We start from the raw sequence: 24,015 nt of genomic DNA, 5'->3' as shown, positions 1-24,015 counted from the left end.
AGGATCTTCTAATGTGGGGTATTTGGGGACATGGTCCATCCATGAGAACTAATGCAGGTTGAATGGCTTGAAAACGACCACTCCCAATTCCTAATTTAGAAAGATATCTTATGCCTTCTGTACATGTAATGTAACTTGTCCGGTGGATATATAAGACAATAGCAATAATCATTTGGACGGACTAAATTTCCCTCATAACATGAACATAATACACTCATTATCATAAAAATTTCCACATCGGTGCTGATTCTTCATAAATGGGATTATTTTTCTCCCCGTGACTTACAATCCTTACTCATTACGTTGGTGGCAGCTCATGTTTGTCTCGTTGATTCCCGACGTTAACGTGCCTTCCTCAGAACATGGTTACAGGTTTCTAAGTCATGTATCACAGCCTGTCGTTCCTTTTCTAACTTTTAGAAAAGAAATTTTCATCCAAATCCTAAGTTTAGGTCCTTTGAAATGACATTAAAGTGAAGCAAAATGGAAATAGGATCAGATTGATTAAACCCGAGTCAAGTCTAGATTCTCCCAACCTAGGGATGAATTGAGGGACAACCCATCATGTGGGGTCCTGTCAGGTTGCACCTACCTCAGAAGAATATTAACCTTTCTTGAGCTATTATAATACAAGGACTTCTATTAAGAATAAGACATGCAATTAAAAAGATGTGGAACAAGACTAGCTTGCACAACACGGCTTAGCTGACCACGAACTTCTATTATGCTATGCTTTTATTAATAGCATGTATATGTTTGGGAATATGCCAATAGTTTTTAAATGGTGTGGAGCAAAAAATAAAGTGTTAATCAAGTTCTTTTTAAACATAAATTTCCACGATTGAAAAAGCTAGTATGAGGACACCTGAGCCGTGTTGTGCAAGGGCAATTAGAGGATTAAAAAAAATGATTGATTGTCTGTCAGAACTGAGAACTGATTAGATTCATCAAGGTACCACAATTTATGATCCAATGCCATCTCTCATGCTGACAGCAGCTTTTGCAAAACATCAACACCATGGAGACAATGAACCCTACCATGAAAATCACATATAAAAAAAAAAAAAAAAAGGCTCATCCATACATTAAGTGGGATATACAGTTAGAATCAATTCGGTTGGGTACGAATGTCCTTCATTCATGTAAGATTTGTGACTAGGATCTTCTAATGTGGGATAATTGGAGACGTGGTCCATCCTTGAGAGCTAATGTGGGTTGAATGGCTTGGAAATGCCCACTCCCAATTCTTGAATTGTAGAGAAATCTTATGCTTCGACCGTGTAAGTAATGTAACATGTCCTGTGGATAGTATAAGCGGATTTTTTTAAAAAGGTCATACCTTATGATCACGTTGGATGACAAATAAACTTTGGCTGTGGGCTTTAGAAAGGTTTCAACCGTGGAGATCATCATCCCCATTGTTTCTGTTTCGTATGATGTGGTCCACTTGAGCTTTGGATATGCTATAATTTTGAGCTCACGGCCTAAAATGAGCTGTCAAAGGAATGAAACTGGTTGATAAAACACATGCATCACATCCACTCCACAATCCTCAGGTCAAGGGTGGCCCCGTCCCAGTCTTGACGTCATTATTGGCTTAGGTTGCTTCGGTGGATCCCTAATTGTGGAGCCACTGTGATGGATGTATCTTATATTCATACTGCCCATTGATTTTCAGGATCATTTTAGGGCACGAGCCAAAAATACAGCAGATCCAAATCTCAAGTTAACCACACTACACTATAGGAAACAGTCGTAATTAAACCCACCATTAAAATCTTCCTGAGACTTACTAGAATGTTTGATTGACATCTAAATGGTTGATAAGGTCATAAAGACCTGGATGAAAGTTCCATACAAATATCATCTTGATTCAAAACTTTTGTGGCCTCTTATGAGTTTTCAATTGCCAATCACCACTGTTCCTATGGTGTAGTCCACATGAGATTTAAATCAGCTGCATTTTTTGGGCTAATTCACTAAAACGATCATGTCGTAAGGGATGGACAGCATGGATAAAAGAAAGTACATCACGGGAGGCTCCACAGTCAGGTATCCACCAAAGCCACATCGGTTGTCTGGGAGAGGATGGAGTATTACCCTCACCAGGATCTAGCCAGAGAGAGACGATCCTGTCATGGCCTCTGCGAGGCCCACCGTGATATGATGTATATGTTTTATCCATGCTATGCATCCATTTTGAAAAATCATTTTAAGTAATATGTCAAAAAAAATGAGGCAGATAGAATGCTCAAGTGGACCACACCACAGGAAACAGTGGGGATTGAATTCCCACCGCTGAAAACCTCTTGAGGCCTATAAAAGTTTTGGATCAAGCTGATGTTTATGTTTTCCCTTCATCCAGATCTCTGTGACCTTACGAAAAGTTTGGATGGTAAATAAACATTATGATGGGTCCTAAGAAGGTTTCAACAGTGGGGTCATATATTGTGGCCACTGCGTCCTGTGGTGTGGTCCACTGGAGCCTTTGATCTACCTCATTTATAAATAAAAAAAAAATCTCAAGCCCTAAAATAATGTATTCAAAATGGATGCATGGCTTGGATAAAACACATATATCACAGTGGCCCCCACAAAGCCCCTGATAGGACCGTCCGTTTCTAGCTAGCTAGGTCTTGGTGGGGGTGGTACCCATCATTATAGAAAAGCTTTTTGTTATTCATTCAGTAGGGTTAACCATTTTGGACGGACTGAATTTTTCTAAGAAAGTGAACGTGATATGGGCCACCCCTCGTCGCAAGATTCTCCACATTGGCGCTGCCTTTTGTGGATGGGATTTGTTTATTTCCCCGTGACTTAAAAAAGTCCTTGCTCACTGGAATGATGATAGGTCACGTCTGTCGGTCCATATCACGGCCTGGCATTCCTGTTCTAACCTTGGATTAAAGAAATTTTAAAGGGAATTTGAGCTTTCAGTTGAAAGTGAAACGAAACAAAAATGAAAAGCTTGCGAATTGGATTGACTAACCCTGAGTAAAGTCTCGACTTAGCCATCCTAAGGATGAACTGAGGAGGTAATCAGTCCCATCCAACTGATCGGGTCTGTTGGGTTCAAGTTTATTCATCTGGGTTGCACCTGATTCAAAAGAAGAGTATTAAAGCAATGGGTTCATGGGATAGTAGTGAGCTTAGGGTTTCATGCAACCTTAGATGTCACTCCTAAAAGAGGTGATTGTCCTAAGAATATTTGGTTGAATTAAATAAACTATTAAAAATAAAAAAACTTACAAGAAAATAAAAGAAATAAGATAAAATACTTATAGAGTTGAGTCCAGGCATTACGTGAGTCGCTCAACTTGAAATTGAATTTGCTCCCAAATGTAACTGGTTCCCAGAGCAATACACCTCTAGGATACGACAACTAAAACCTAGTTCAAGTGGTGCACTCACGGACGCAAATTCGAACCACATGCAATTTAACCCAAAAGTGCCAAGTTAACTTAGTAACCAACAATTCTTTATAAAAAACAAAAAACAAAGAACAAATAGAGCTTTTCACCGGGAAGCAAAAAGATTTTTCCTTTTTTTGAAAAATGAATGGAAGTCCTTATATAGACTGTTAAGTGGTGCATTAAGAACCATTTAAAAAAGGTTTGGTACATTGGATTTAAACTCAACAGAAGTGACCAACCGACTAGCTACATCTCTTTATTTCAAAACGAAAAGGCACAAGTGGAAGTGTACTCTCGCACAAAATAAAGTCCCCTGTACTCACACCCGTGCACACGGATTTAGACTCGGCTCAACTTGGTGCGTGAGCTATTAGCATAGCCCCCCATGAGACCAAATTCATATGCCTCCTGAATGGGGCTCAACTCCCAAGATAAAAAATCTAACTTATATATAAGAAAATTTTATTAGGTAAATTCGATGTGGGACTAAACTCACAACTCAAAAGCAACAGAAAATTTAATTTGAGGATTGAATCTGCCTCATTTTTTATTAGTGGACATCATTATCCCCATTGTTTTTTATGGTGTTGGTCTACTTGAGCTTTAGATATGCTATGGATCCCTACTCATGACACAGTGGTATAGGTTGTGAGTTTCAGTGCATGTGTAGGTGTGAGTCTGTGTGCACACATGTGAAAGGCTTTGGATATGCCATAATTTTGGGTTCATAGTGTAAAATGAGCTATGAAAAGGATGGACAGTGTAGATAAAACACATATGTACATCATGGTGGGCTCCACATAGCTCCAATTGCAAGGTCACCATGCTAGCGGCATCCTTGTCTAAAGGCCATTCACTGCTATGATGGATCCCTGACTGTGGGACCCAACATGATTGATGCGTCTTATATCCACGCTATCCATCCATTTCTCCATATCATTTTAGTGTATGAGCCCAAAAATGTAGCAGATCCAAATCTCAAGCTAACCCCAGCTCAAGAAACAATGGTGATTGAATACCCATTATTAAAAAAAATAATAAAAAAATAAAAAAATAAAATTGGGACCCAACATAATGTTGATTTTCCATCCAAGACGTCACGGAAGAAAGGACTATACATTTATCAGCGTGATCCGTAACTTTTATGGCCCTTGTGAAATTTTCAATTGTCAATAACCATTGTTTCTTATGGTGTGGTGCACCTGAGATTTGGATTTCCTGCATTTTTGGGCTAATATACTAAAATGATAATGAGAAATGGACGGACAGCGTGGGTATAAGAAATAAACATCACGGAAGCCGTGTCTCTTGTTAGCACTGACTATCTGTTCTTCCAGACGAAAAGCCCTGTGTCAGTCAACCTCCGTTTAGAAAAGAGTGTTTAGAAAATAGTGTGGATCGTCTTTGTTGAAGACACGAGAAATTCAGTATGATGTCTTCTCATTGATCCATGTCGTCTGATTTCTCCTGCTCACAAAATACGCTGAATTTCTCTCTCCCCAACAGATTGCATGTTTATGTTTTACACCGGCCCTCACACTACAGTGAAACTCTTGTGACTTGAGGCATGAGTAAGGACCCTCCCCGATGGATTGCATACTACATAATACAAAATTCAATAGAACTTTTCCAAGTCCCGCTATGATTTTTTATGTTAGATCCACGCTATCCATCAATTTATTTTTTCCAAATTTCTAAAGCATGAGACTAAAAATGAGGTGCATCCAAAGCTCAAGAGGACCATACTAAGAAAGTAGTGGGGAATAATACAAATATTAGCTTGACCAGGGCCTTCTATGTCTCCAAGAAGTTTTCAATGGTAGCATCAATTCCTAGTATTTCTTGTGGTGTGCTCAACTTGAGCTTTGCATGTCTTGTTTTTGTGCTCTTTAACTTAGAATGGTCCCAAAAAAATGGATGGATGGTGTAAATCTAAGAAATACATTAGACTATGTGAATTTCATATGGTTGCTTGATGTGCGGTAAGAAAACTAGAAGCATTGGCATGTGGAACTTCCGTGAGCCTCATAATGATGTATGTATCATATCCACACCATCCATCCATTTTTCATACCATTTTAAGGCAAGAGACCAAAATCGAAGCAGATGCGAGGCTCAAGTTGGCCACACTAGAGAATCAGTAGAAATTGGATGCTAGCCGTTGAAAACTTTTTAGGGTTTCAAAAGGCTCTGATAAAGCTGATATTTGTGTTTTCCTTTCATCCAAGTGCATGTGATCTTATGAAGAAACTAGATGACAAATAAACCTCACCGTGGGATGTAGGATGTGGCACAAATACATTTATAGCAATGTTGGACCAAAAGAAGTTGAACCATAAATTGACTATATTTGTTGAGCATACGAGGCATACAGCCTATCAATCTTTACTATAACGGGCCATCCGAAGTGAACCGACCCACTCACGTCTATCCATTTTGCCAGAAAACGGGTGTTTTCAGCTCAAAAATGAAAATTTAAAGAAAATATTACTATTTTTAGTAATTTCAATTTTTTAATAGTTTCTTATTTTTAGAGTTTTAGATTTATTTATTTTTAAATAACTTGTAATCATGCTAGAACTCTTCTGGTAAAAGTTTCTTTGGATTTTTTTTTTTTTTTTTTGAAATTAGGATTTAAAAGAGTTTTAATAGAATTAAGATTTTTATTAGAGTTAGAATTTGACTATTTTTGTTAATTATGAATCCATTCGTGAGAGAGAAAGTCAGTGTATTTTGTGACCTGGTGTCATCAGTGATGACGTGGACCAATGAGAATCATCGGCATTAGAATTTCATGTGCCTTCAACAAAGACAATCCTCTTTGTTTAGAGAACGGCTACGACCCGCGTCAACCAATGGATAGACTAACTTCTCCTGGAATTTGAGCATGATACAGTCCACCCATCATCATTGAATTCCCCACATTAGCGCTTCTTTTTTGTGGATGGGATGGTTTATCTGGCCATGACTTGGAATAAGTGATGGCAGGTCATGTTTGTCTCTTAAATGGGCCCATTCCCGACATTAACGTATCTGCCCTCCTAACATGGTTACAGTTTTCTAGGTCGTGTATCACGGCCTAGCATTCCTATTCTAACCTGGGAAAAGAAATTTTCACCCAAATCCCAAACCTTAAGTCCTTTGAATTGAAAGTGAAACGAAGCAAAATGAAAAGCTTCTGGATGGGAATGATTGACCGTGAATCAAGTCTCAGTTCATTCAACCTGGGATGAATCAATGGGGTGATACATAGAGTTGAAGTGATCACGTCCTGTCAGGTCCTAATTGATTGATCTGGGTTGCACCTGACTCAGAAGAAAAGTGTTAAAGCCATGTATCCAATGAAGAGTAGTGAGCAGAGGGTTTTGCACAACTTTAATTAATGACAATCTTAAAAGAAGTGATTGTTGACAAATGTGTCTCAAATTCTTGATCAACCTTAAAATATTCCTTAGTGATGTTTATTTCTTATATCCACGCTGTCCATCCTTAGTTACAAAGTTTAGATGGCATATAAACATCCTGGTTGGCTCTAGGAAAGTTTTAATGGTGGATATTTCCATTCTCACTGTTTTGCATGGTGTAGTCCATCCTAGTTTTAGATCTGCCTGATTTTTTTTTTTTATTCCTGTTCTACCGTTAGCATAAGAAACTGATGGACGGTGTGAATTTGTCACTGTCATCTCTGCGGGCCCATATTGCTCCCAACCAGCTGGGAGTGCACAGACAATTCCTGTCCTGCATAAACGAACTCGGCTAAGTGCTGGAACCGTGGGCTCACCATGATGTATTTATCTTATCCACACCATCAGCCTTTTTTCCAGGCCAATTTTGGGCATGAGCCCAAAAATGAAGCAGATCCAAATTTTAGGTGAACCAGGCCGTGGTAAACAGTGGTGATTGAAAGCCCACCGTTAAAAACTTTCTAGGAAAAACAGTAATATTTATTTGCTATCCAACCTATTGATTAACTAACATAGATACGAATGAAGGCAAACTGCAAGTATTAGTTTTATCTAAAACTTTTGCCACTGGAGAGAAGCTATTAATGGTGTGTATTTTTATTTTATTATTATTTTTTTAAATTGATAAAACCTAAATAATACTCCTAAATAGACATATTTCCTTGAGTATAGTTGGCGATTTCATACTTCAATTGAAATCCTCGAGCCGAACTATCTTCTTTTTTTTTTTTCTTTTAATGGTGTGTATTTAATTACACTGTTTCTTGAGGTGTGATCCACTTAAGAATTGGATCTGCCTCATTTTTAACATATTGGAAAAACAAATGAACGGTGTGGATAAAATACACACATCACAGTAGGCGCATAGAGCAACAATCAGTAGTGGCTTGCTATGGTAGGGTAAGTATTGAATCAGCGTCCATTGTCAGGAGCTTTGAGTGGCCACCTGTGATGTATGGGTCTTATCCACTCTAGCTGGGGATTAAACTCTTTCAGTTGAAAACTTATTTGGGGTCACAGAAGTTTCAGATGGAGGTGATATTTGTTTTTTTTCTCTTTGTCCATGTGTGTGTGTGTGTGTGTGTGTGTGTGTGTGTGTGTGTGTGTGTGTGTGTGTGTGTGTGTGTGTGTGTGTGTGTGTGTGTGTGTGTGTGTGTGTGTGTGTGTGTGTGTGTGTGTGTGTGTGTGTGTGTGTGTGTGTGTGTGTGTGTGTGTGTATATATATATATATATATATATATATATATAAAAGAAAATCATCCATTCATAATCATAAATAAAGTTACAGGAAAAGGCTTTCGGGCGCACACGGGCAGACAAAAAGATGCCCTGTACCACCTATCGTGTGGCTATACAAAAGAACGAAGAGAGATAAGTCAGAAATTAAATCTCCCTTAAAGCTCCAATACCCGCTCTATCGAGGAAATAGAGCCCTCTAATCAACCTAGGAAGGTCCGACCACCTATCCACTCCGAAAGATCCCTGATTGGCCGCTCCCAATCGAGTAAGCCCATCAGCCGACCCATTGATTTCCCAGGGAATAAGAGAAATGGAGAAATGACCTTCCTTTTGCAGATTATTTATTCTCGATATCTAGTAATCCCACTTCCAGTGAAGGACCGGCTTTCCCTTGAAGGCATCCACCACAAAGGAAGAATCTGACTCAATGTGCACATCCTGCATACCTCGTTCTATGCGGGACACATAAACATTACTGTGTGCTCTAGAAAAGTTTCAATAGTGATAATCATTATCTCCCATGCTTCCTATGGTTGAGCCTTGAATTTGTCTCATTTTGGGACTCAAGTTAGGCTACCATTGTTCGGTTTCAAACACTGATCAGGGGGGGAAAATCTGGATCTTCCACCGGAATTACTTAAATGCCCTGATGACCTCGTTTTCTAATCAGATGGTGACATTATCCTTCATTCCCCATTCCCGGTGCGATTTCATTTCTCTCTCGGTTGTGTATGCTAAATGCTGCAAACTCCAAAGAAGAGCGCTTTGGCGCGAGATTGAGAATTTTGGCAAACTGGTTCAAGGTGCTTGGGCCATTACGGGCGACTTCAATGCGGTTGCTAATCCGGATGAAAGGAGAGGGAGCCGTGCGGTCGATAGAGCAAGCATGGATGACTTTGCAGAGATGATTCACAATTCTGGGCTTATTGATGCAGGTTTTGTCGGAAATCAGTTTACTTGGTGCAACAACTGAGAAGGTAATGTGCATGTTTGGGCTAGGTTGGACAGAGTGCTCCTCAACTCTACCTGGGTGACTGCGTTTCCACTGTTTCGTGTTGAACACCTTCCTCGCCTTAACTCGGATCATGCTCCGTTGCGTCTCGCCTTTCCCTCCCTGGATCCCCCAAAGGTTAGACCTTTCAAATTCCTTAGAATGTGGACCATGCATGATTCTTTCTTATAGCTTATTCAAAAGGCTTGGGTGGGAGAATGCTCCCCTTATTCGATGATTAATGTTCTACTTAAGCTGAAAAAAACAAAACAAATATTAAAAATGCGGAACAAGGAAACATTTGGAAACATCTTCCACCAGATTCAGATTGCTGAAGAAGAGTTGGAAGGAATTGACTTCTGCATGCAATCAACCCCTTCTGAAGATCTATCTCACCAGTACATTCAAGCCAAACACAAGCTTAACCAACTCCAGTTAATGGAGGAGGTTTTCTGGAAACAAAAGTCCAGGCATTCTTGGCTTCTGGAGGGTGACAAAAACACAAAATTTTTTCATTCGGCCACTAATGAAAAAGTCAAAAGGTCCACCATTACTTCCATCAGAAATGCGGCTGGGGATTTGGTCTCCTCGGGTCGAGAGATAAAAAATGAAGCGATTAAATATTTTGAAAATCCTTTTCAAGCTGAACTAATCAGGTTCAATGCAGATTTTCTCCAGGCTATCTCCTAGGTTATCACCCAACTGGACAATGATTTCTTGTTGGCTCCTCTTTCGATGGAAGAGGTCAAAGCGGCTGCTCTCTTTGTGCCTCAGGACGGAGCCGCGAGTCCGAATGGTTTCTCGGCGGCTTTCTATGCTACATGTTGGGACATAATAGGTGAAGACATCCTTAAAGCAGTAAAAGACCTCATAACTGGGAACCTTCCCTAGAGCTTTCACTTTAAACCTCATCTATCTTATCCCAAAGTCCCCATCAGCTGCGTATTTTGCTGATTTTCGTCTCATAAGCCTGTGTAACATTATTTATAAAATTTTTGCAAAGCTATTAGCTAACAGATTAACTTCTTTACTCCCCAAGATGATTTCACAGGAACAGGGTGCCTTCGTGTAGGGGAGATCAATAGCAGATAATATAGCGTTGGCCTAAGAGATGATTCGTGATATCAACAGGAAAGCTAGGGGAGGCAACCTCATTCTCAAATTGGACCTCGAAAAAGCTTACGATAGGGTAAGCTGGGATTATCTGAAACAAGTGCTATTCAAGTTTGAATTCAGCCAAAGATGGGTAAAGATCATGGAAAGCTGCTGGGGTAATAACTGGTTCTCCATCCTTATCAATGGGGAACTGTCGGGCTTCTTCAGATCTAACAGAGGCTTGAGGCAAGGGGACCCACTCTCCCCGACCCTCTTCATCATTGCGATGGAGACTTTCTCAATAAATCTCAACCTAATGCTCTCGAGCGACGGCTGCCAGCAGTTTGCCATTCGTCGTGGATGCCCCAGCTCATCCCATCTTCTCTTTGCCGATGACATTATTCTCTTCACCAATGGTAAAAAGGAATCTCTCCTTCATCTTAATCAGTTTCTGGCTTTATTCCAGGCAGTTACAGGCCAAAAAATTAGTCGGCAAAAGAGTCAATTCATATGCTCAAAAGCTCTAACGCCAGCCAGGATAAGATCTACTGAACGTACTCTCGATTTCCAGCAAGCCAGGGACGATCTCATCTACTTGGGTGCCCCCCTCTACAATGGCAGAATCAAATCTGTGGCATTTCAGTTTTTGATGGACAAGGAGGATAGGAAAATTTCAGGTTGGGCGGGTAGACTGATTTCTCAAGCAGGAAGAGTAACGCTTACTCGTCATGTTCTGAGCAGTCTTCCAATCCATATAATGGCAGCCGTGCAAATCCCTCACCAGGTGATAGACAAGACAGAAAGAAGCTTTTCAAATTTCTTTTGGGGCTTGACTGAAGGAACAAGAAAACTTCATTAGTTGGCTTGGAAGAAGATTGCCAGACCCATTGAGGAAGGCGGGCTGGGTATCAGAAGATTGAAAGATGTGATGATAGCATATCGTCTCAAGTTAGCATGAACTATCAAGTATGGGGGTCCTGTCAGTCCCTGGGCGAAGCTCATGAATAGTAAACATGCCAGGGAAATTCACGTTAATGATCAGGCGCCCGCTTCTTCGAATGCATCTCCTCTTTGGAAGAAAGTTAGAGCTCTCTTTCCTCTTCTTTCAGAGCATATTCAATGGTCGGTTGGCAATGGGGAGCTCAATTTATGGTCCCACAACTGGATGGGTAGGGGCTCTCTTCAATGCCTACTCGAATGTCCTGTCCCTTCAGAACTCAAGAAGCTAAAAGTGAGAGATGTCCTGGGTCGTTCCGGACCCTCCCTTCCATCCCGGGTTTTTTCCTTCCTTCCCCAACACCTTATAGACAATATAATCAATGGTGGATTTTCTATTTGTGATGAACCTCCTAAGTGCATCTAGTCGCATGAATCATCAAGTAGATTCTCTATTCGCTCTGCCTGGAAGGTGCTGCGATCCCCCTCCCTGCCCAACCAGTGGTCTAAATGGATCTGGCATCGCACTCTCCCTCCAAAATTCTCCATCTTCATGTGGAGGGCTCTTCACAATGCGTTACCCGTCGATACTAGGGTTCAAGAGAAAGGCGTCGCCATGGCCTCTAGTTGTAGATGTTGTCTGCAAGGTATGAATGCTTCTTCTCAACAGGAATCAATCCCACACTTCTTTCTTTTCGGTCGTCATGCGCAGGCTCTTTGGACGTTATTTGGCTCGATGTGTGGTATCCCTCCGTTGCTCCACAACTCGATTGCAGGTAAATTGTGCCATTGGAGGAATGCCTCAGCTCCTGGAGTAGCGCATCAATCGGTCAGATTTCTGCTGCCCATTCTTATTCTTTAGGAAATCTGGCGAGCCAGAAACGATGCAGTCTACGACAATACCCCAATGTCCTTCTGTACATCAGTAGCCCGTGTCAGATGGTGGGCAAAATTGCTCCTAGGCGCAGAATTAATGGAAGCTGTTATCTGGAATCACGACTTCAGATCCATGAAATTGACCGCTGGTCATAATCGAAATGATTTTACTCTGGTGAAATGGAGGTAACCATCCCCGGGATGGGTCAAATTAAATGTTGATGGATCGGTGATGGGTAATCCGGGTCGTTCGGGTGGGGGTGGCATATGCAGGAATGAAAATGGGACGTTTGTGTTCGGTTTCTCCATGGGCTACGAGGTTGGTTCTAATAATATGGCGGAACTCCACGTTATTCATGACGGGATGATGCTCTGCTTAGATAAAGGCTTGGACAGAGTTATGGTTGAGTCTGATTCAAAATTGGCTATCCGTAGTCTCACAAATCAAATCAAGACCCCTTGGAAGTGGAATCCTTGGTTGTCTCGTATCAACCGCTTACGCCGTCTGGGTAACTTTGTTTTCACTCACATTCTCAGAGAAAGCAACGGGCCAACGGATGGCTTAGCTCGGGAAGGGAGTCTTCTTCAACAGTCTTCGATCTATCTTCATTCCAGGTGCCTTCCTCTTATTGTCCATGGTATGATCTTTTTGGATAGGGTCGGCTTAGGTGCGCTTAGATCGAATGATTAGCTCTATCGCTCTATTTTGTTTCCTTTGGCACTTCTTGTAAATATGTGGTCGCCTTCCTTGTTTCGTTCGGACCTTTCGCTCTTTTTTTCTTTTTTTTCTTTTTTTTCTTTTTTTTGTTCCATGGGGCCTGTTCTGAATGTGGAGAGCCTTGTATAGCCTTTTTCCTATGTGAAATGAAACTTCAGGTTTAAAAAAAAAAAAAAAAAAAAAAACTTGAAATGATATGAAAAAATGGATGGACGCAGGTATAAGACACATTCCACACAAAGCAATGGAGATCGAATTCCTACCATTGGAAACTGTAGGGGCCACATAAGTTTTGTACCTGGATGATATTTGTGTCCACAGTTTATTTGATCGGTAATAACAGTATAAACGTTTTGCATAGCACATAAACGTCCTGGTAGGCTTCAATGATGGACTCTCAGAGAAACTGTTTTGTGTGGCTGGTGTGCACAGGCAATCCGCATCCTGCATAAACCTGCCCATGATGGGCTCGCTTTGGGCAGGGACCAGTGCCAGCTTGCCACTGGTAGGTGCTGGAAAAGCTCTAAAGCCGAAATCGGAGTACTGAGTTACTCGGTAGGCTCTTATCATACTGAGTAAACTCAGTTGGGCCACCTTGAATGTATGTAGTCTATTCACGCAGTTCATTTGTTTTTCCATCTAATTTAAGGGGTTGAGCCCAAAATTGAAGCATATCTAAAGATCAAGTGGATCGGACCACAGGAAACAGTGGGGATAATGAATTCCAGTACCGTTGAAACCTTGTTAGGCCCCACAGTGATGTTTATTTGTCATCCAAACTCTTCATAAGATCATACAGACATGGATGCAAATATAAGTTTGATCCAAAACTTTCATGGCCCCCAAGAATTTTTCAACGGTAGACGTTCAATTCAACTATTTCCTGTGGTGTGGTCCATTTGAACATTTTATATGCTTCGTTTTTGGTCTCATGTCATAAAATTATCTTTTAAAATAGATGGACGGAGCAAATAAAATACATAATTAACCATGGTGGACTTCACACAGTTTACTCAGTACGCCCAGCTTACTGAGTTACTCACGGCTCAATTGCTTAAGGCTTGTTTGAATTTTCAATTCAGTTGTAAATACCATTTACTAAATGGGTAATAATTAGTCCACCCGGTATTTACATCACTATTTTCGGTGCTCGATTTGACCCAATGCTCTTTCGACACACAAAATGAAAAGGCCACAAAATATTTGTGAGTCCCACCGTGATGCATGTTGATTATCCACACCATTCATCCATTATGTCAACTGAATTTATGGCCTGAGACAAAAAATGAGGCATATCCAAAGCTCAACTGGACCACGGCATGGGAAAAAGGAAGCGAACACTTACCATTAAAAACCTCTTGGGGCCACTATTTCTTTTGGTGTGGGCCACTTGAACGTTGGATTTGCTTCATTCTTCGAAGCACGCCTCAAACCATTGTGCTAAAACGGATGGACGGAATGGATATATAATACACATCACCTTGGTGTTCATGAATTTAAATTAATTCTTTTGAACTGGTTTCAAGGCAGAAATTCACTTTATTTTCAAACGGGTGATATGGTAACAATTACTCATTTACAGGGTAATTATACAGCCTCTTAAAAATCAAACAGGCCCTTAAAGCTCCGACCAGGTTCGCATGCAATCCGCTTCCGACAGTAGCTCAGTGTGTTTACCTTAATGAATTTTGTCATATTTACGCTGTCCATCCGTTTTCTCAGCTCATTTAAGGACATTTTCTACAAATTTACTTGATCTGAATCTACGGGGTCCACACCGCTGGAAAAAGTCATACATAACCATTAAAAGCTTTTGTTTTTTTAACATCCTAATCCATGGCTCAAGTGCTAGACTGAGTGAAAGATACCTCGTTGCAACACTGAGGTATTTATTCCCCAGTTGGGGTGGCTAACAGTGTAGTGTGAACTGGCAGTGGGTGTATTAACAAGCTGGAAATTATTATTATTATTATTTTTTTTTTAAAAGAGCATTTTGTAGGTCAAAATAGTTTTGGATTTTTTTATTTTTTTAAAAAAATTTTCCTTCACTTATTTCTTTTTCACTTTATAAATGGGTTGGATGAAAAATAAATATTATGAATATGCTTAAAATGAGCTAGGGGAAGTTTTTAACTATGATTGTTCAAGCAACACTGTTTCTTGTGGTGTGGTCCTACTAGGATTTGAATATGCTTGAATTTTGGCAACTTGTATTAAAATTTTCTGTAAAAACGAATAAACGGAATGGATATACAAAATGTCATAAAGGTCCTATGATGAAGGTAATACCCACTAACCCAAGGAAACGGATTGGCTACTCCCCTGCCACCAGCCAATGGCTGGTGGTTGGTGCTCCGTGGGCTCCACTATGATGTATGTGTTTCATCCATGACATCCATCTATTTTCTAGATCACTTTATGGTATGAGACCAAAAATTAGGTTTGTCCCAATCTCTCTTGGACCACGTTACAAGAAACAATGTTGAATGATCGACCATTAAAAAAATTGGGGGCCATGAAAGTTTTGGATCAAGCTGATCTTTGTTTTTCCCTTCATCTGGGTCTGTATGACACAATCAACAGATTGGATGTCAAATAAATAGTACAGTGGGCCTTAGGAGTATTTCAATGATGGATATCAAATCACTATTGTTTTCTTGTGGTGTGTTCCACCTGAGATTTATATACATATAATTTTGGGGATCAATCGCTAAAATGATACGTAAAAATGGATGAACGGAATGGATGAAACAAATACATCATGGTGGGTCCCTCAGAGCACCGACCACCAACCATGATCTTAAAAACGAAGTAGATCCAGTTATCATGTGGACGGTACCATCGGAAACAGAGGTGATTGACTATAAACGGGCACAAAATTTTTGGATCAAGCTTATATTTGTTTTTTACCCTTCATCCAAGCTCATGTGACCTTATCAACGGATTGGATGGAAAATAAACACTACAGAAACATTAATGTACACCGCAAGAAGTTTTTAATTGTAGTGCGTTCAATCACCACCGTTCCTAAAGAACGGTCTGCTTAAAATGTAAATCTTCTTCATTTTTGGGATCATGCCCTACAATGATCCGGAAAAACAGATGGATGGCATGGATACAGAATAAATACATCAATGTGGGCTCCATGGTAAAGGCCGCACCGTCTTAGGTGAGGCAGGTCTAATCCAATCCGCTACCGGTGGTGACTTTTCATCCATTTTAAGTGGATGGTTAGGATTGCTTGATAAGCGTTGAGAGAAAATAGTGGTGATTCAGCTCTTATAAATTAAGGAGAGCGGAAAGAGAAATCAGCAAAGAAGCAATTTTCCTTTCCTTTCTACAGCAAGGAATGGAGAGTTGTTATTCTCAGCACAGAAGCTTTCTTATTTCTCTCTTTCTTTTAAATATATTAATATATTGGGGAGGATATTGCAAGGTGAGTGGTTGCTTAGATTCAGAGAGAAAAGCTCTCACCAGCTTTCGTAAGTCTCTCAACGATTCCTTCAATATTCTCTCTTCATGGAATGATGATGCCTCTGACTGCTGCAATTGGAGAGGAATTACCTGCCACAGCATAACTGGGTTTGTTCTTAAACTCGACCTCCATGTCAATGACTCCCGTCTCGGACTAGGTGGCAGAATTGATCCAGCTCTGGTTCAACTGAAGCATCTTCAGTTCTTGGACTTGAGCTATAATGCTTTTAATGGCATCCCAATTCCAGAGTTTTTGGGTTTGATGAAGAAGTTGAGGCATTTGAACTTATCACATGCAGGGTTCAGTGGGAGAATTCCTCACCAGCTTGGAAACCTCTCTCACCTCATTTCCTTGCAGCTTTCTCCAAATAATTACCACTCCCTCAGTGCCAAAGACCTGTGGTGGTTGACAGACCTACCTTCTCTCAAGTACCTCGACATGTCTGGTGTGGACCTTTCCATGGCAAGCGATGATTGGGTGCACGTGATGAACAAGTTTCCTTCCCTTCTTGAGTTGGGCCTATCAAGCTGTGGTCTTTCATATATTTATCCAACTCTTGCTTCTGTTAATTTCACATCTCTCCGTGTCCTTGATCTCAAATTTAACTACTTCAAGTCTACCATTCCAAATTGGATAGCTAACATTAGTAGCCTTGTGTTTTTAGATCTATCGGGGAATCAGTTGAATGGGAATATCCCTGCAGCTCTTGGAGGATTTTCTTCCTTAGAAGAAATACGTCTCTCAGAGAATCAGTTGAATGGGACAATCCCAACAACTTTAGGACAACTTTTTAACTTGTATTTGCTTGACCTCTCTTACAACTCCTTGACAGGAAACGTGTCTGAAAGTGTTTTTGAAAACCTCAAAAAGTTGGCGTACTTATATTTGTCTTCCAATTCTTTGGTTTTTCATCCACAATCTGATTGGGCCCCTCCATTTCAGCTTTCTAGAATTGTGCTAGGATCATGTCATTTAGGTCCTCGATTTCCTCTCTGGCTACGAACACAAAAATACGTATGGATTTTGGATCTCTCTAACACAACCATCTCTGGCATCATCCCCACCTGGTTTTGGGATTTAACACCCCAACTTCTTTCCCTGAACCTTGCAAATAACCAGATTTTTGGCCAATTGCCCAACCCTTTCAAAATGAAGCGTCAGGCCATGTACATTGATTTGAGTTCGAATAATTTCAGTGGTCCCATACCCTGCATATTGAATGGAGCGAGAGTGCTTGATCTCTCCAACAATCAATTTTCTGGGCCAATCCCACCCAATTTTACATCCACAATGCAGTATTTAGAATTCTTTTCTGCCAAACGTAACCAAATCAGTGGCATGATTCCCTCATCCATTGAAGGAATGAATTCCTTGATTGTCCTTGACCTTTCCCAAAACGATATTGGTGGTATCATTCCATTGAGTTTGGGTAATTGCGTAGCACTTGAGGCACTGGATTTCAGCCAGAACAGTTTATCTGGAGGAATACCCACGTCTTTGGGTCTGTTAAGTCAACTCCAGACAATCCACCTGAGTAACAATACTGTATCAGGAAAAATACCTTCATCTTTAAAAAAATGTACTAGTCTGGAGACTCTGAACCTTGCATGCAACGATTTCTCAGGTCATATTCCCACTTGGATTGGTGAAAGCTTTCCAGCTTTAAGAATTTTGAGTCTCCGATCGAATATGTTTTTTGGTAACATCCCATCACAATTATCAAAACTAACTTCTCTTCAGGTCCTTGATGTTGCACAAAATAGTTTATCTGGTTCAATTCCCCAAAGTTTTGAAAATCTCATGGCCATGAAGAATGAGCAGAAGATAAACCAGGTTCTTTCCTATGGAGGCGTGGGATCATCATATTACAAAGAAAACTTGCTTGTGTCAGTGAAGGGGCAACTGCTTGAATACACAAGAACAGTTTCACTGGTTACATGCATGGATCTTTCAAGAAATAACTTATTCGGAGAGATCCCTGAAGGACTCACCGGACTTTTGGGATTGCGTGCTTTAAACTTATCTGGAAATCATTTGACCGGAAAGATCCCAGACAAGATTGGTAAATTGGCATTGCTAGAGTCTCTTGATTTCTCTGTAAATCAGCTTTCAGGTGCAATTCCTCTAAGCATGTCAAATTTAACTTTTCTAAGTTGCTTGAACTTGTCGTTTAACTACTTGTTGGGGGAAATTCCATCTGGAAATCAGCTCCAGACATTCCAAGATCCTTCTATTTATATGGGCAACAACGGACTTTGTGGACCTCCTCTTCTAGATAAGTGTGTTAGCGATGAGACTCCTCCAGGTCTTGGTGATGTTAAAAAAGACAAAGAAGAGGATGAGATGCATTGGTTTTACTCTGGGTTGGGGCCAGGATTTGCAGTTGGGTTTTGGGCCTTATGTGGCATTTTAGTGCTCAAGAGGTCTTGGAGGATTGTCTATTACCGCTTCATTGATGAGATGAAAGATAGACTCTTTTATTAATTGTTATAGGATGTTATATTGAAGAAGTTTGATAGAAATCCAGGTGTGTAATGAATAATTGTTGTAATGTTAGATGCTTCATGGTGGGTGTTTTTTTTTTGTTTTTGTTTTTTTTTTTTTTTTGTTTTTGGAATTTTTTTTTTTTTTTTTAGTACTTTTAACGAGAGTTGTAATAGAAAGCTTTAGTGATGAATTTGGGGAGCGAATCAGTCAGTATACCCCCCTCTAATTATGTATATAATAATTATCAATAAAATTACAATTGATGTGCTCCCATCTTTTTAAAAAAAATTAAAAATAATAAATATTTGTTTTTTACCCTTCATCCAAGCTCATGTGACCTTATTAACGGATTGGATGGAAAATAAACACTACAGAAACATTAATGTACACCGCAAGAAGTTTTTTAATTGTAGTGCGTTCAATCACCACCGTTCCTAAAGAACAGTCCACTTGAAATCTTCTTCATTTTTGGGATCATGCCCTACAATGATTCCGAAAAACAGATGGATGGCATGGATATAGAATAAATACATCAATGTGGGCTCCATGGTAAAGGTCGCACCGTCTTAGGTGAGGCGGGTCTAACCCAATCCGCTACCGGTGGTGACTCTTCATCCATTTTAAGTGGATGGTTAGGATTGCTTGATAAGCGTTGAGAGAAAATAGTGGTGATTCAGATCTTATAAATTAAGGAGAGCGGAAAGAGAAATCAACAAAGAAGCAATTTTCCTTTCCTTTTCTACAGCAAGGAATGGAGAGTTGTTATTCTCAGCACAGAAGCTTTCTTATTTCTCTCTCTCTCTCTTTTAAATGTATTAATATATTGGGGAGGATATTGCAAGGTGAGTGGTTGCTTGGATTCTGAGAGAAAGGCTCTCACCACCTTTCGGAAGTCTCTCAACGATTCCTTCAATATTCTCTCTTCATGGAATGATGAAGCCTCTGACTGCTGCAAATGGAGAGGAATTACCTGCGACAACATAACTGGGTCTGTTCTTAAACTCTACCTCCAAGGCAACCTAGGTGGCAGAATTGATCCAGCTCTGGTTCAACTGAAGCATCTTCAGTTGTTGGACTTGAGCTCTAATGATTTTAATGGCGCACAAATTCCAGATTTCCTGGGTTCAATGAAGGAGTTTAGGGATTTGGACTTGTCATGGGCAGGATTCAGCGGGAGAATCCCTCGTCAGCTTGGAAACCTCGCCAAACTCATTTCCCTGAAGCTTTCTTCATCTTCTTTGAGTGCCAAAAACCTTTGGTGGTTGACAAGCCTACCTCTCAATTGCCTCGACATGTCTCGAGTGAACCTTTCCGTGGCAAGACATGATTGGGTGCACGTAATGAACAACTCTCCTTCCCTTGTCGAGCTACACTTATTCGATTGTGGTCTTTCATATATTTCTCCAACTCTTCCTTCTGTTAATTTCACATCTCTCCGTGTCCTTGATCTCAGTTACAACAACTTCAACTCTAGCTTTCCATAACATTAGTAGCCTCGTGTCCTTGGATCTCACATATAACAACTTTCATGGTGAGGTTCCTAATCGATTTTCACAACTTCCTAGCTTGGAAGAGTTGTGGTTGGGATCAACTGATGATAACCTGAGGGTTGATTGGTCGGAGTTCCTTGAAGGCAGCTGGAGGAAGCTGAAGATACTTGATATATCTTTCAGTCAGCTGCATGGAGGAATCCCCAACTCTATCTCGAATATAAAATCACTTGAGTCTCTCTCTTTGTCATTCAGTGAGAATATGACAGGTAGCATTCCAAGAGCCACAACTAAGCTTATCAATTTAGAGCGCCTGTCTTTGTATGGATACCATACACATGGGGCCATTCCTGATTGGTTATATGAGCTCAAAAATCTTAAACGCCTAGCTCTCATGGATTGCATGCTTACACGCCCAATCCCTACAGCTCGTCTTGGAGGATTGTCTTCCTTAGGAGATTTAGATCTCACATGGAATCAGTTGAATGGGAATATCCCTGAAGCTCTTGGAGGAATGTCTTCCTTACAAAGTTTATTTCTCCGTGGGAATCAGTTGAATGGGACAATCCCAACAACTTTAGGACAGCTTTCTAACTTGCATTTGCTTGACCTCTTGATGTAGAACGGGTCGTGGATAGTTTCATGGCCAAGATGGATCAGAAAAGGCCCCGTCGACGACAGAAGTGATCCGGACCATCGGACCTTAGATCGGGCATATCTCACAATCCGGAATGACTTATCAGGCATAAAATATATGATTTTAGGGTAGAACGAGATACTTTAGCCAACCCAGATTTGCGAAATACCCTTGGATCGATGGTCGTTTCCCCGTTTTAATTTTGTTTTTACTATAAATAGTAAGTTTTAGTTTGATTATAACTCTTCATCCGTCGGGCTTTAGGAGTTGCGTCCAATGTGAAAAGAGCTTAGAATAATTAGTAGAATGGTTTGGTGAAGCCAAATAGGACACTTACTATTTTTGGCCGAAAACCTTGTGCACTAGTAGACATCACGACCGTCTATAAATAGTAAGTTTACTATTTATAATAAGTCGCGGATTCTAGGAGTTTTAGTTGTAGTTTGATTCTGATTTCTTTCCCATTACTTGGTACCCCTATTTAAAGGGTTGTGAAATCATTTTTATTGATCAATTAATCAATTTCGAATTTATTGCTATTTTCTGCTTTCTTTTCTCGTGGATTCGAGAAGTCTCTGTGAGGAGTCCAGAAAAGCTCCGTGGATTCGGAGTAGTTATCCTCATCATGTTCATCCCTGCGTCACCTCTCTTCCAACTCCTTAACAGGAAACCTGTTTAAAAGAGTTTTTGAAAACCTCAAAAACTTGAATGTCTCGGAATTGTCTTCCAATTCTTTGGTTTTTGATCCACACTCTGATTGGGCCCCTCCATTTCAGCTTTCTAACATTAACCTAGGATCATGTCATTTAGGTCCTCGATTTCCTCTCTGCCTATGAACACAAAAATATGTAGAATTTTTGGATCTCTCTAACACAACCATCTCTGACATCATCCCCACCTGGTTTTGGGATTTAACACCCCAACTTTCCTTTCTAAACCTTTCAAATAACCAGATTGTTAGTCAATTGCCCAACCCTTTAAAAATGTAGCCTCAGGCCTACTACATTGATTTGAGTTCCAATCATTTCAGTGGCCCATACCTTGCATATTGAATGGAGCCAGTGCAATTGATCTCTCCGACAATCAATTTTCTGGACCAATCCCACCAAATTTTACATCCACAGTGCAGTATTTAGAATACTTTTCTGCCAAAGGTAACAAAATCAGTGGCATGATTCCCTCATAGAAGGAATGAATTCCTTGACTATCCTTGACCTTTCCCGAAACAATATTGGTGGTATCATTCCATTGAGTTTGGGTAATTGCAAAGCACTTTAGGCACTTGATTTGAGCAAGAATAGGTTATCCGGAGGAATACCCACGTCTTTGGGTCTGTTACGTCAACTCCAGACAATGCATCTAAGCAACAATACTCTATTAGGAAAAATACCTTCATCTTTGAATAAATGTACTAGTTCGGAGACTCTCGATCTTGGACACAATAATTCTCAGGTCATATTCCCACTTGGATTGGCAAGAGCTTTCCAGCTTTAAGAATTCTGAGTCTCTGATCAAATATGTTTTCTGGCAACATCCCATCACAATTATCAAAACTAACTTCTCTTCAGGTCCTTGATGTTGCACAAACTTGTTTATCTGGTTCAATTCCCCAAAGTTTTGAAAATCTCATGGCCATGAAGAATGAGCAGAAGATAAACCACATTCTTTCCTATGGAGGGACAAGATCATCATGTTACAAGGAAAACTTATTTGTATCAATGAAGGGGCTAATACTTGAATACACAAGAAAAGTTTCGCTGGTAACATGCATAGACCTTTCAAGAAATAACTTTTCTGGAGAGATCCCTGAAGGACTCACAAGTCTTTTGGGATTGCATGCCTTAAACTTATCTGGAAACCAGTTGAACGGAAAGATCCCAGACAAGATTGGTAAACTGGCATTGCTAGAGTCTCTTGATTTCTCTGAAAATCAGCTTTCGAGTTCAATTCCTCTGAGCATGTCAAATTTAACTTTTCTAAGTCACTTGAACTTGTTGTATAACAACTTGTCGGGAAGAATTCCAATGGGAAGTCAGGTCCAGACACTTAAAGATCCATCTATTTATATCGACAACAATAAACTCTGTGGATCTCCTCTTATAGAAAAGTGTGGTAGCGATGAGACGTCTCAAGGTCCAATGGCTGTCAGTGGTGATGTAGAAAAAGATGAGGAAGAGTATGAAATCCGTTGGTTTTACTCTGCGTTGGGACAGGATTTGCAGTTGGGTTTTGGGAATTCTGTGGTATTTTAATGCTTAAAAAATCTTGGAGAATTTCCTATTACCGCTTCTTTGATGAGATGAAAGATAGACTTTTTTATTAATTTAGATTTACAAGATGTTAGATTGAAAAAGTCTGATGGAAATCCAGATCATGTGTAATGAATAATTGTTGTAATGCAGATCTCTTCACAATTGTTTTTTAGTACTTTTAATTAAGAGCTGTAATAGAAAGCTTAATGTATGTAATAATTTAAGTATTAATAAATTGTGATGTGTTCTTAATTTTCTGTAAAAATAATAACAATAATAAATATTCGGACTTATCCGTACTAGCTGCTCCAGTTATCAATTGGGCCACACCTATACGAGAAACTGACATTGATTGCCTGCAAAAGCCTATCGCAGGAGGAAGCAGACAAGGTGCAGCCCTGGCCTCACCTAAGACGATGTGGCCCATAGTGTGGGGCCCACCTTGATGTATGTATTCTATATCCACATTGTCCATATGTTTCACTACATCATTTTAGGGCATGAGAACAAAAATGAAGCATATCCAAATCTCATGTGGGCGTTACTATAGGAAACAATGGTGATTGAACGCCCAACCATTAAAAACTTCCTATGGGTAATGTTTTTGTGATGTTTATTTGTCATCCAACCTGTTGATAAGGTCACAAAAACCTAGATGAAGGGGAAAATAAATAACTATCAACTTGATTCAAAAATAAAACCTAGATGAAGGGGAAAATAAATAACTATCAACTTGATTCAAAACTTTTTCTAGCCCACAAGAGGTTTTTAACGATCAATTGCCACTATTTACTATGGTATTGTCTACCTAACATTTTGGATGTCTCATTTTTAGGCTCTCCCTAAAATGAGGAAAAATGTGGATGTAGAATATATAAATTAAGATGGGCCCCATGGTCAGGCTAATTTATGGTTCGCCCTTTGAATGTGAATTTTTCTCAA

General features: G+C 40.0%; 2 protein-coding genes across 2 annotated transcripts; both read left to right on the top strand.

Annotated features, from left to right (window-relative positions):
• The first annotated feature begins 11,569 nt into the window (after positions 1-11,569).
• Positions 11,570-20,178, top strand: LOC131225074 (receptor-like protein EIX2). The gene is made up of 5 exons (XM_058220496.1): positions 11,570-11,785; positions 12,552-12,629; positions 13,165-13,287; positions 16,169-18,643; positions 19,537-20,178. Exons 1-5 carry the CDS (start codon positions 11,570-11,572, stop codon positions 20,176-20,178), a joined length of 3,534 nt encoding a protein of 1,177 aa, XP_058076479.1.
• Positions 17,247-23,244, top strand: LOC131224713 (receptor-like protein EIX2). Its single transcript, XM_058220022.1, has 2 exons — positions 17,247-17,363; positions 21,946-23,244. Exon 2 carries the CDS (start codon positions 22,339-22,341, stop codon positions 23,071-23,073), a length of 735 nt encoding a protein of 244 aa, XP_058076005.1. The 5' UTR covers positions 17,247-17,363; positions 21,946-22,338; the 3' UTR covers positions 23,074-23,244.
• Positions 23,245-24,015: the final 771 nt, after the last annotated feature.

This window comes from Magnolia sinica, chromosome 14, assembly GCF_029962835.1.
Source record: "Magnolia sinica isolate HGM2019 chromosome 14, MsV1, whole genome shotgun sequence".
Lineage (NCBI taxonomy): Eukaryota > Viridiplantae > Streptophyta > Magnoliopsida > Magnoliales > Magnoliaceae > Magnolia > Magnolia sinica.
Note: the sequence above shows the minus strand (reverse complement) of the source record. Positions and strands in the feature narration are given on the sequence as shown.

Coding starts and splice junctions, on each gene's coding strand:
- LOC131225074 (XM_058220496.1), top strand. CDS start 11,570: ATGAATCATCAAGTAGATTCTCTATTCGCTCTGCCTGGAAGGTGCTGC. Junction 11,786..12,551: donor TTGTAGATGTTGTCTGCAAG/GTATGAATGCTT, acceptor TCACATTCTCAG/AGAAAGCAACGGGCCAACGG. Junction 18,644..19,536: donor TCAAGAGGTCTTGGAGGATT/GTCTATTACCGC, acceptor GGATATTGCAAG/GTGAGTGGTTGCTTGGATTC.
- LOC131224713 (XM_058220022.1), top strand. CDS start 22,339: ATGTTTTCTGGCAACATCCCATCACAATTATCAAAACTAACTTCTCTT.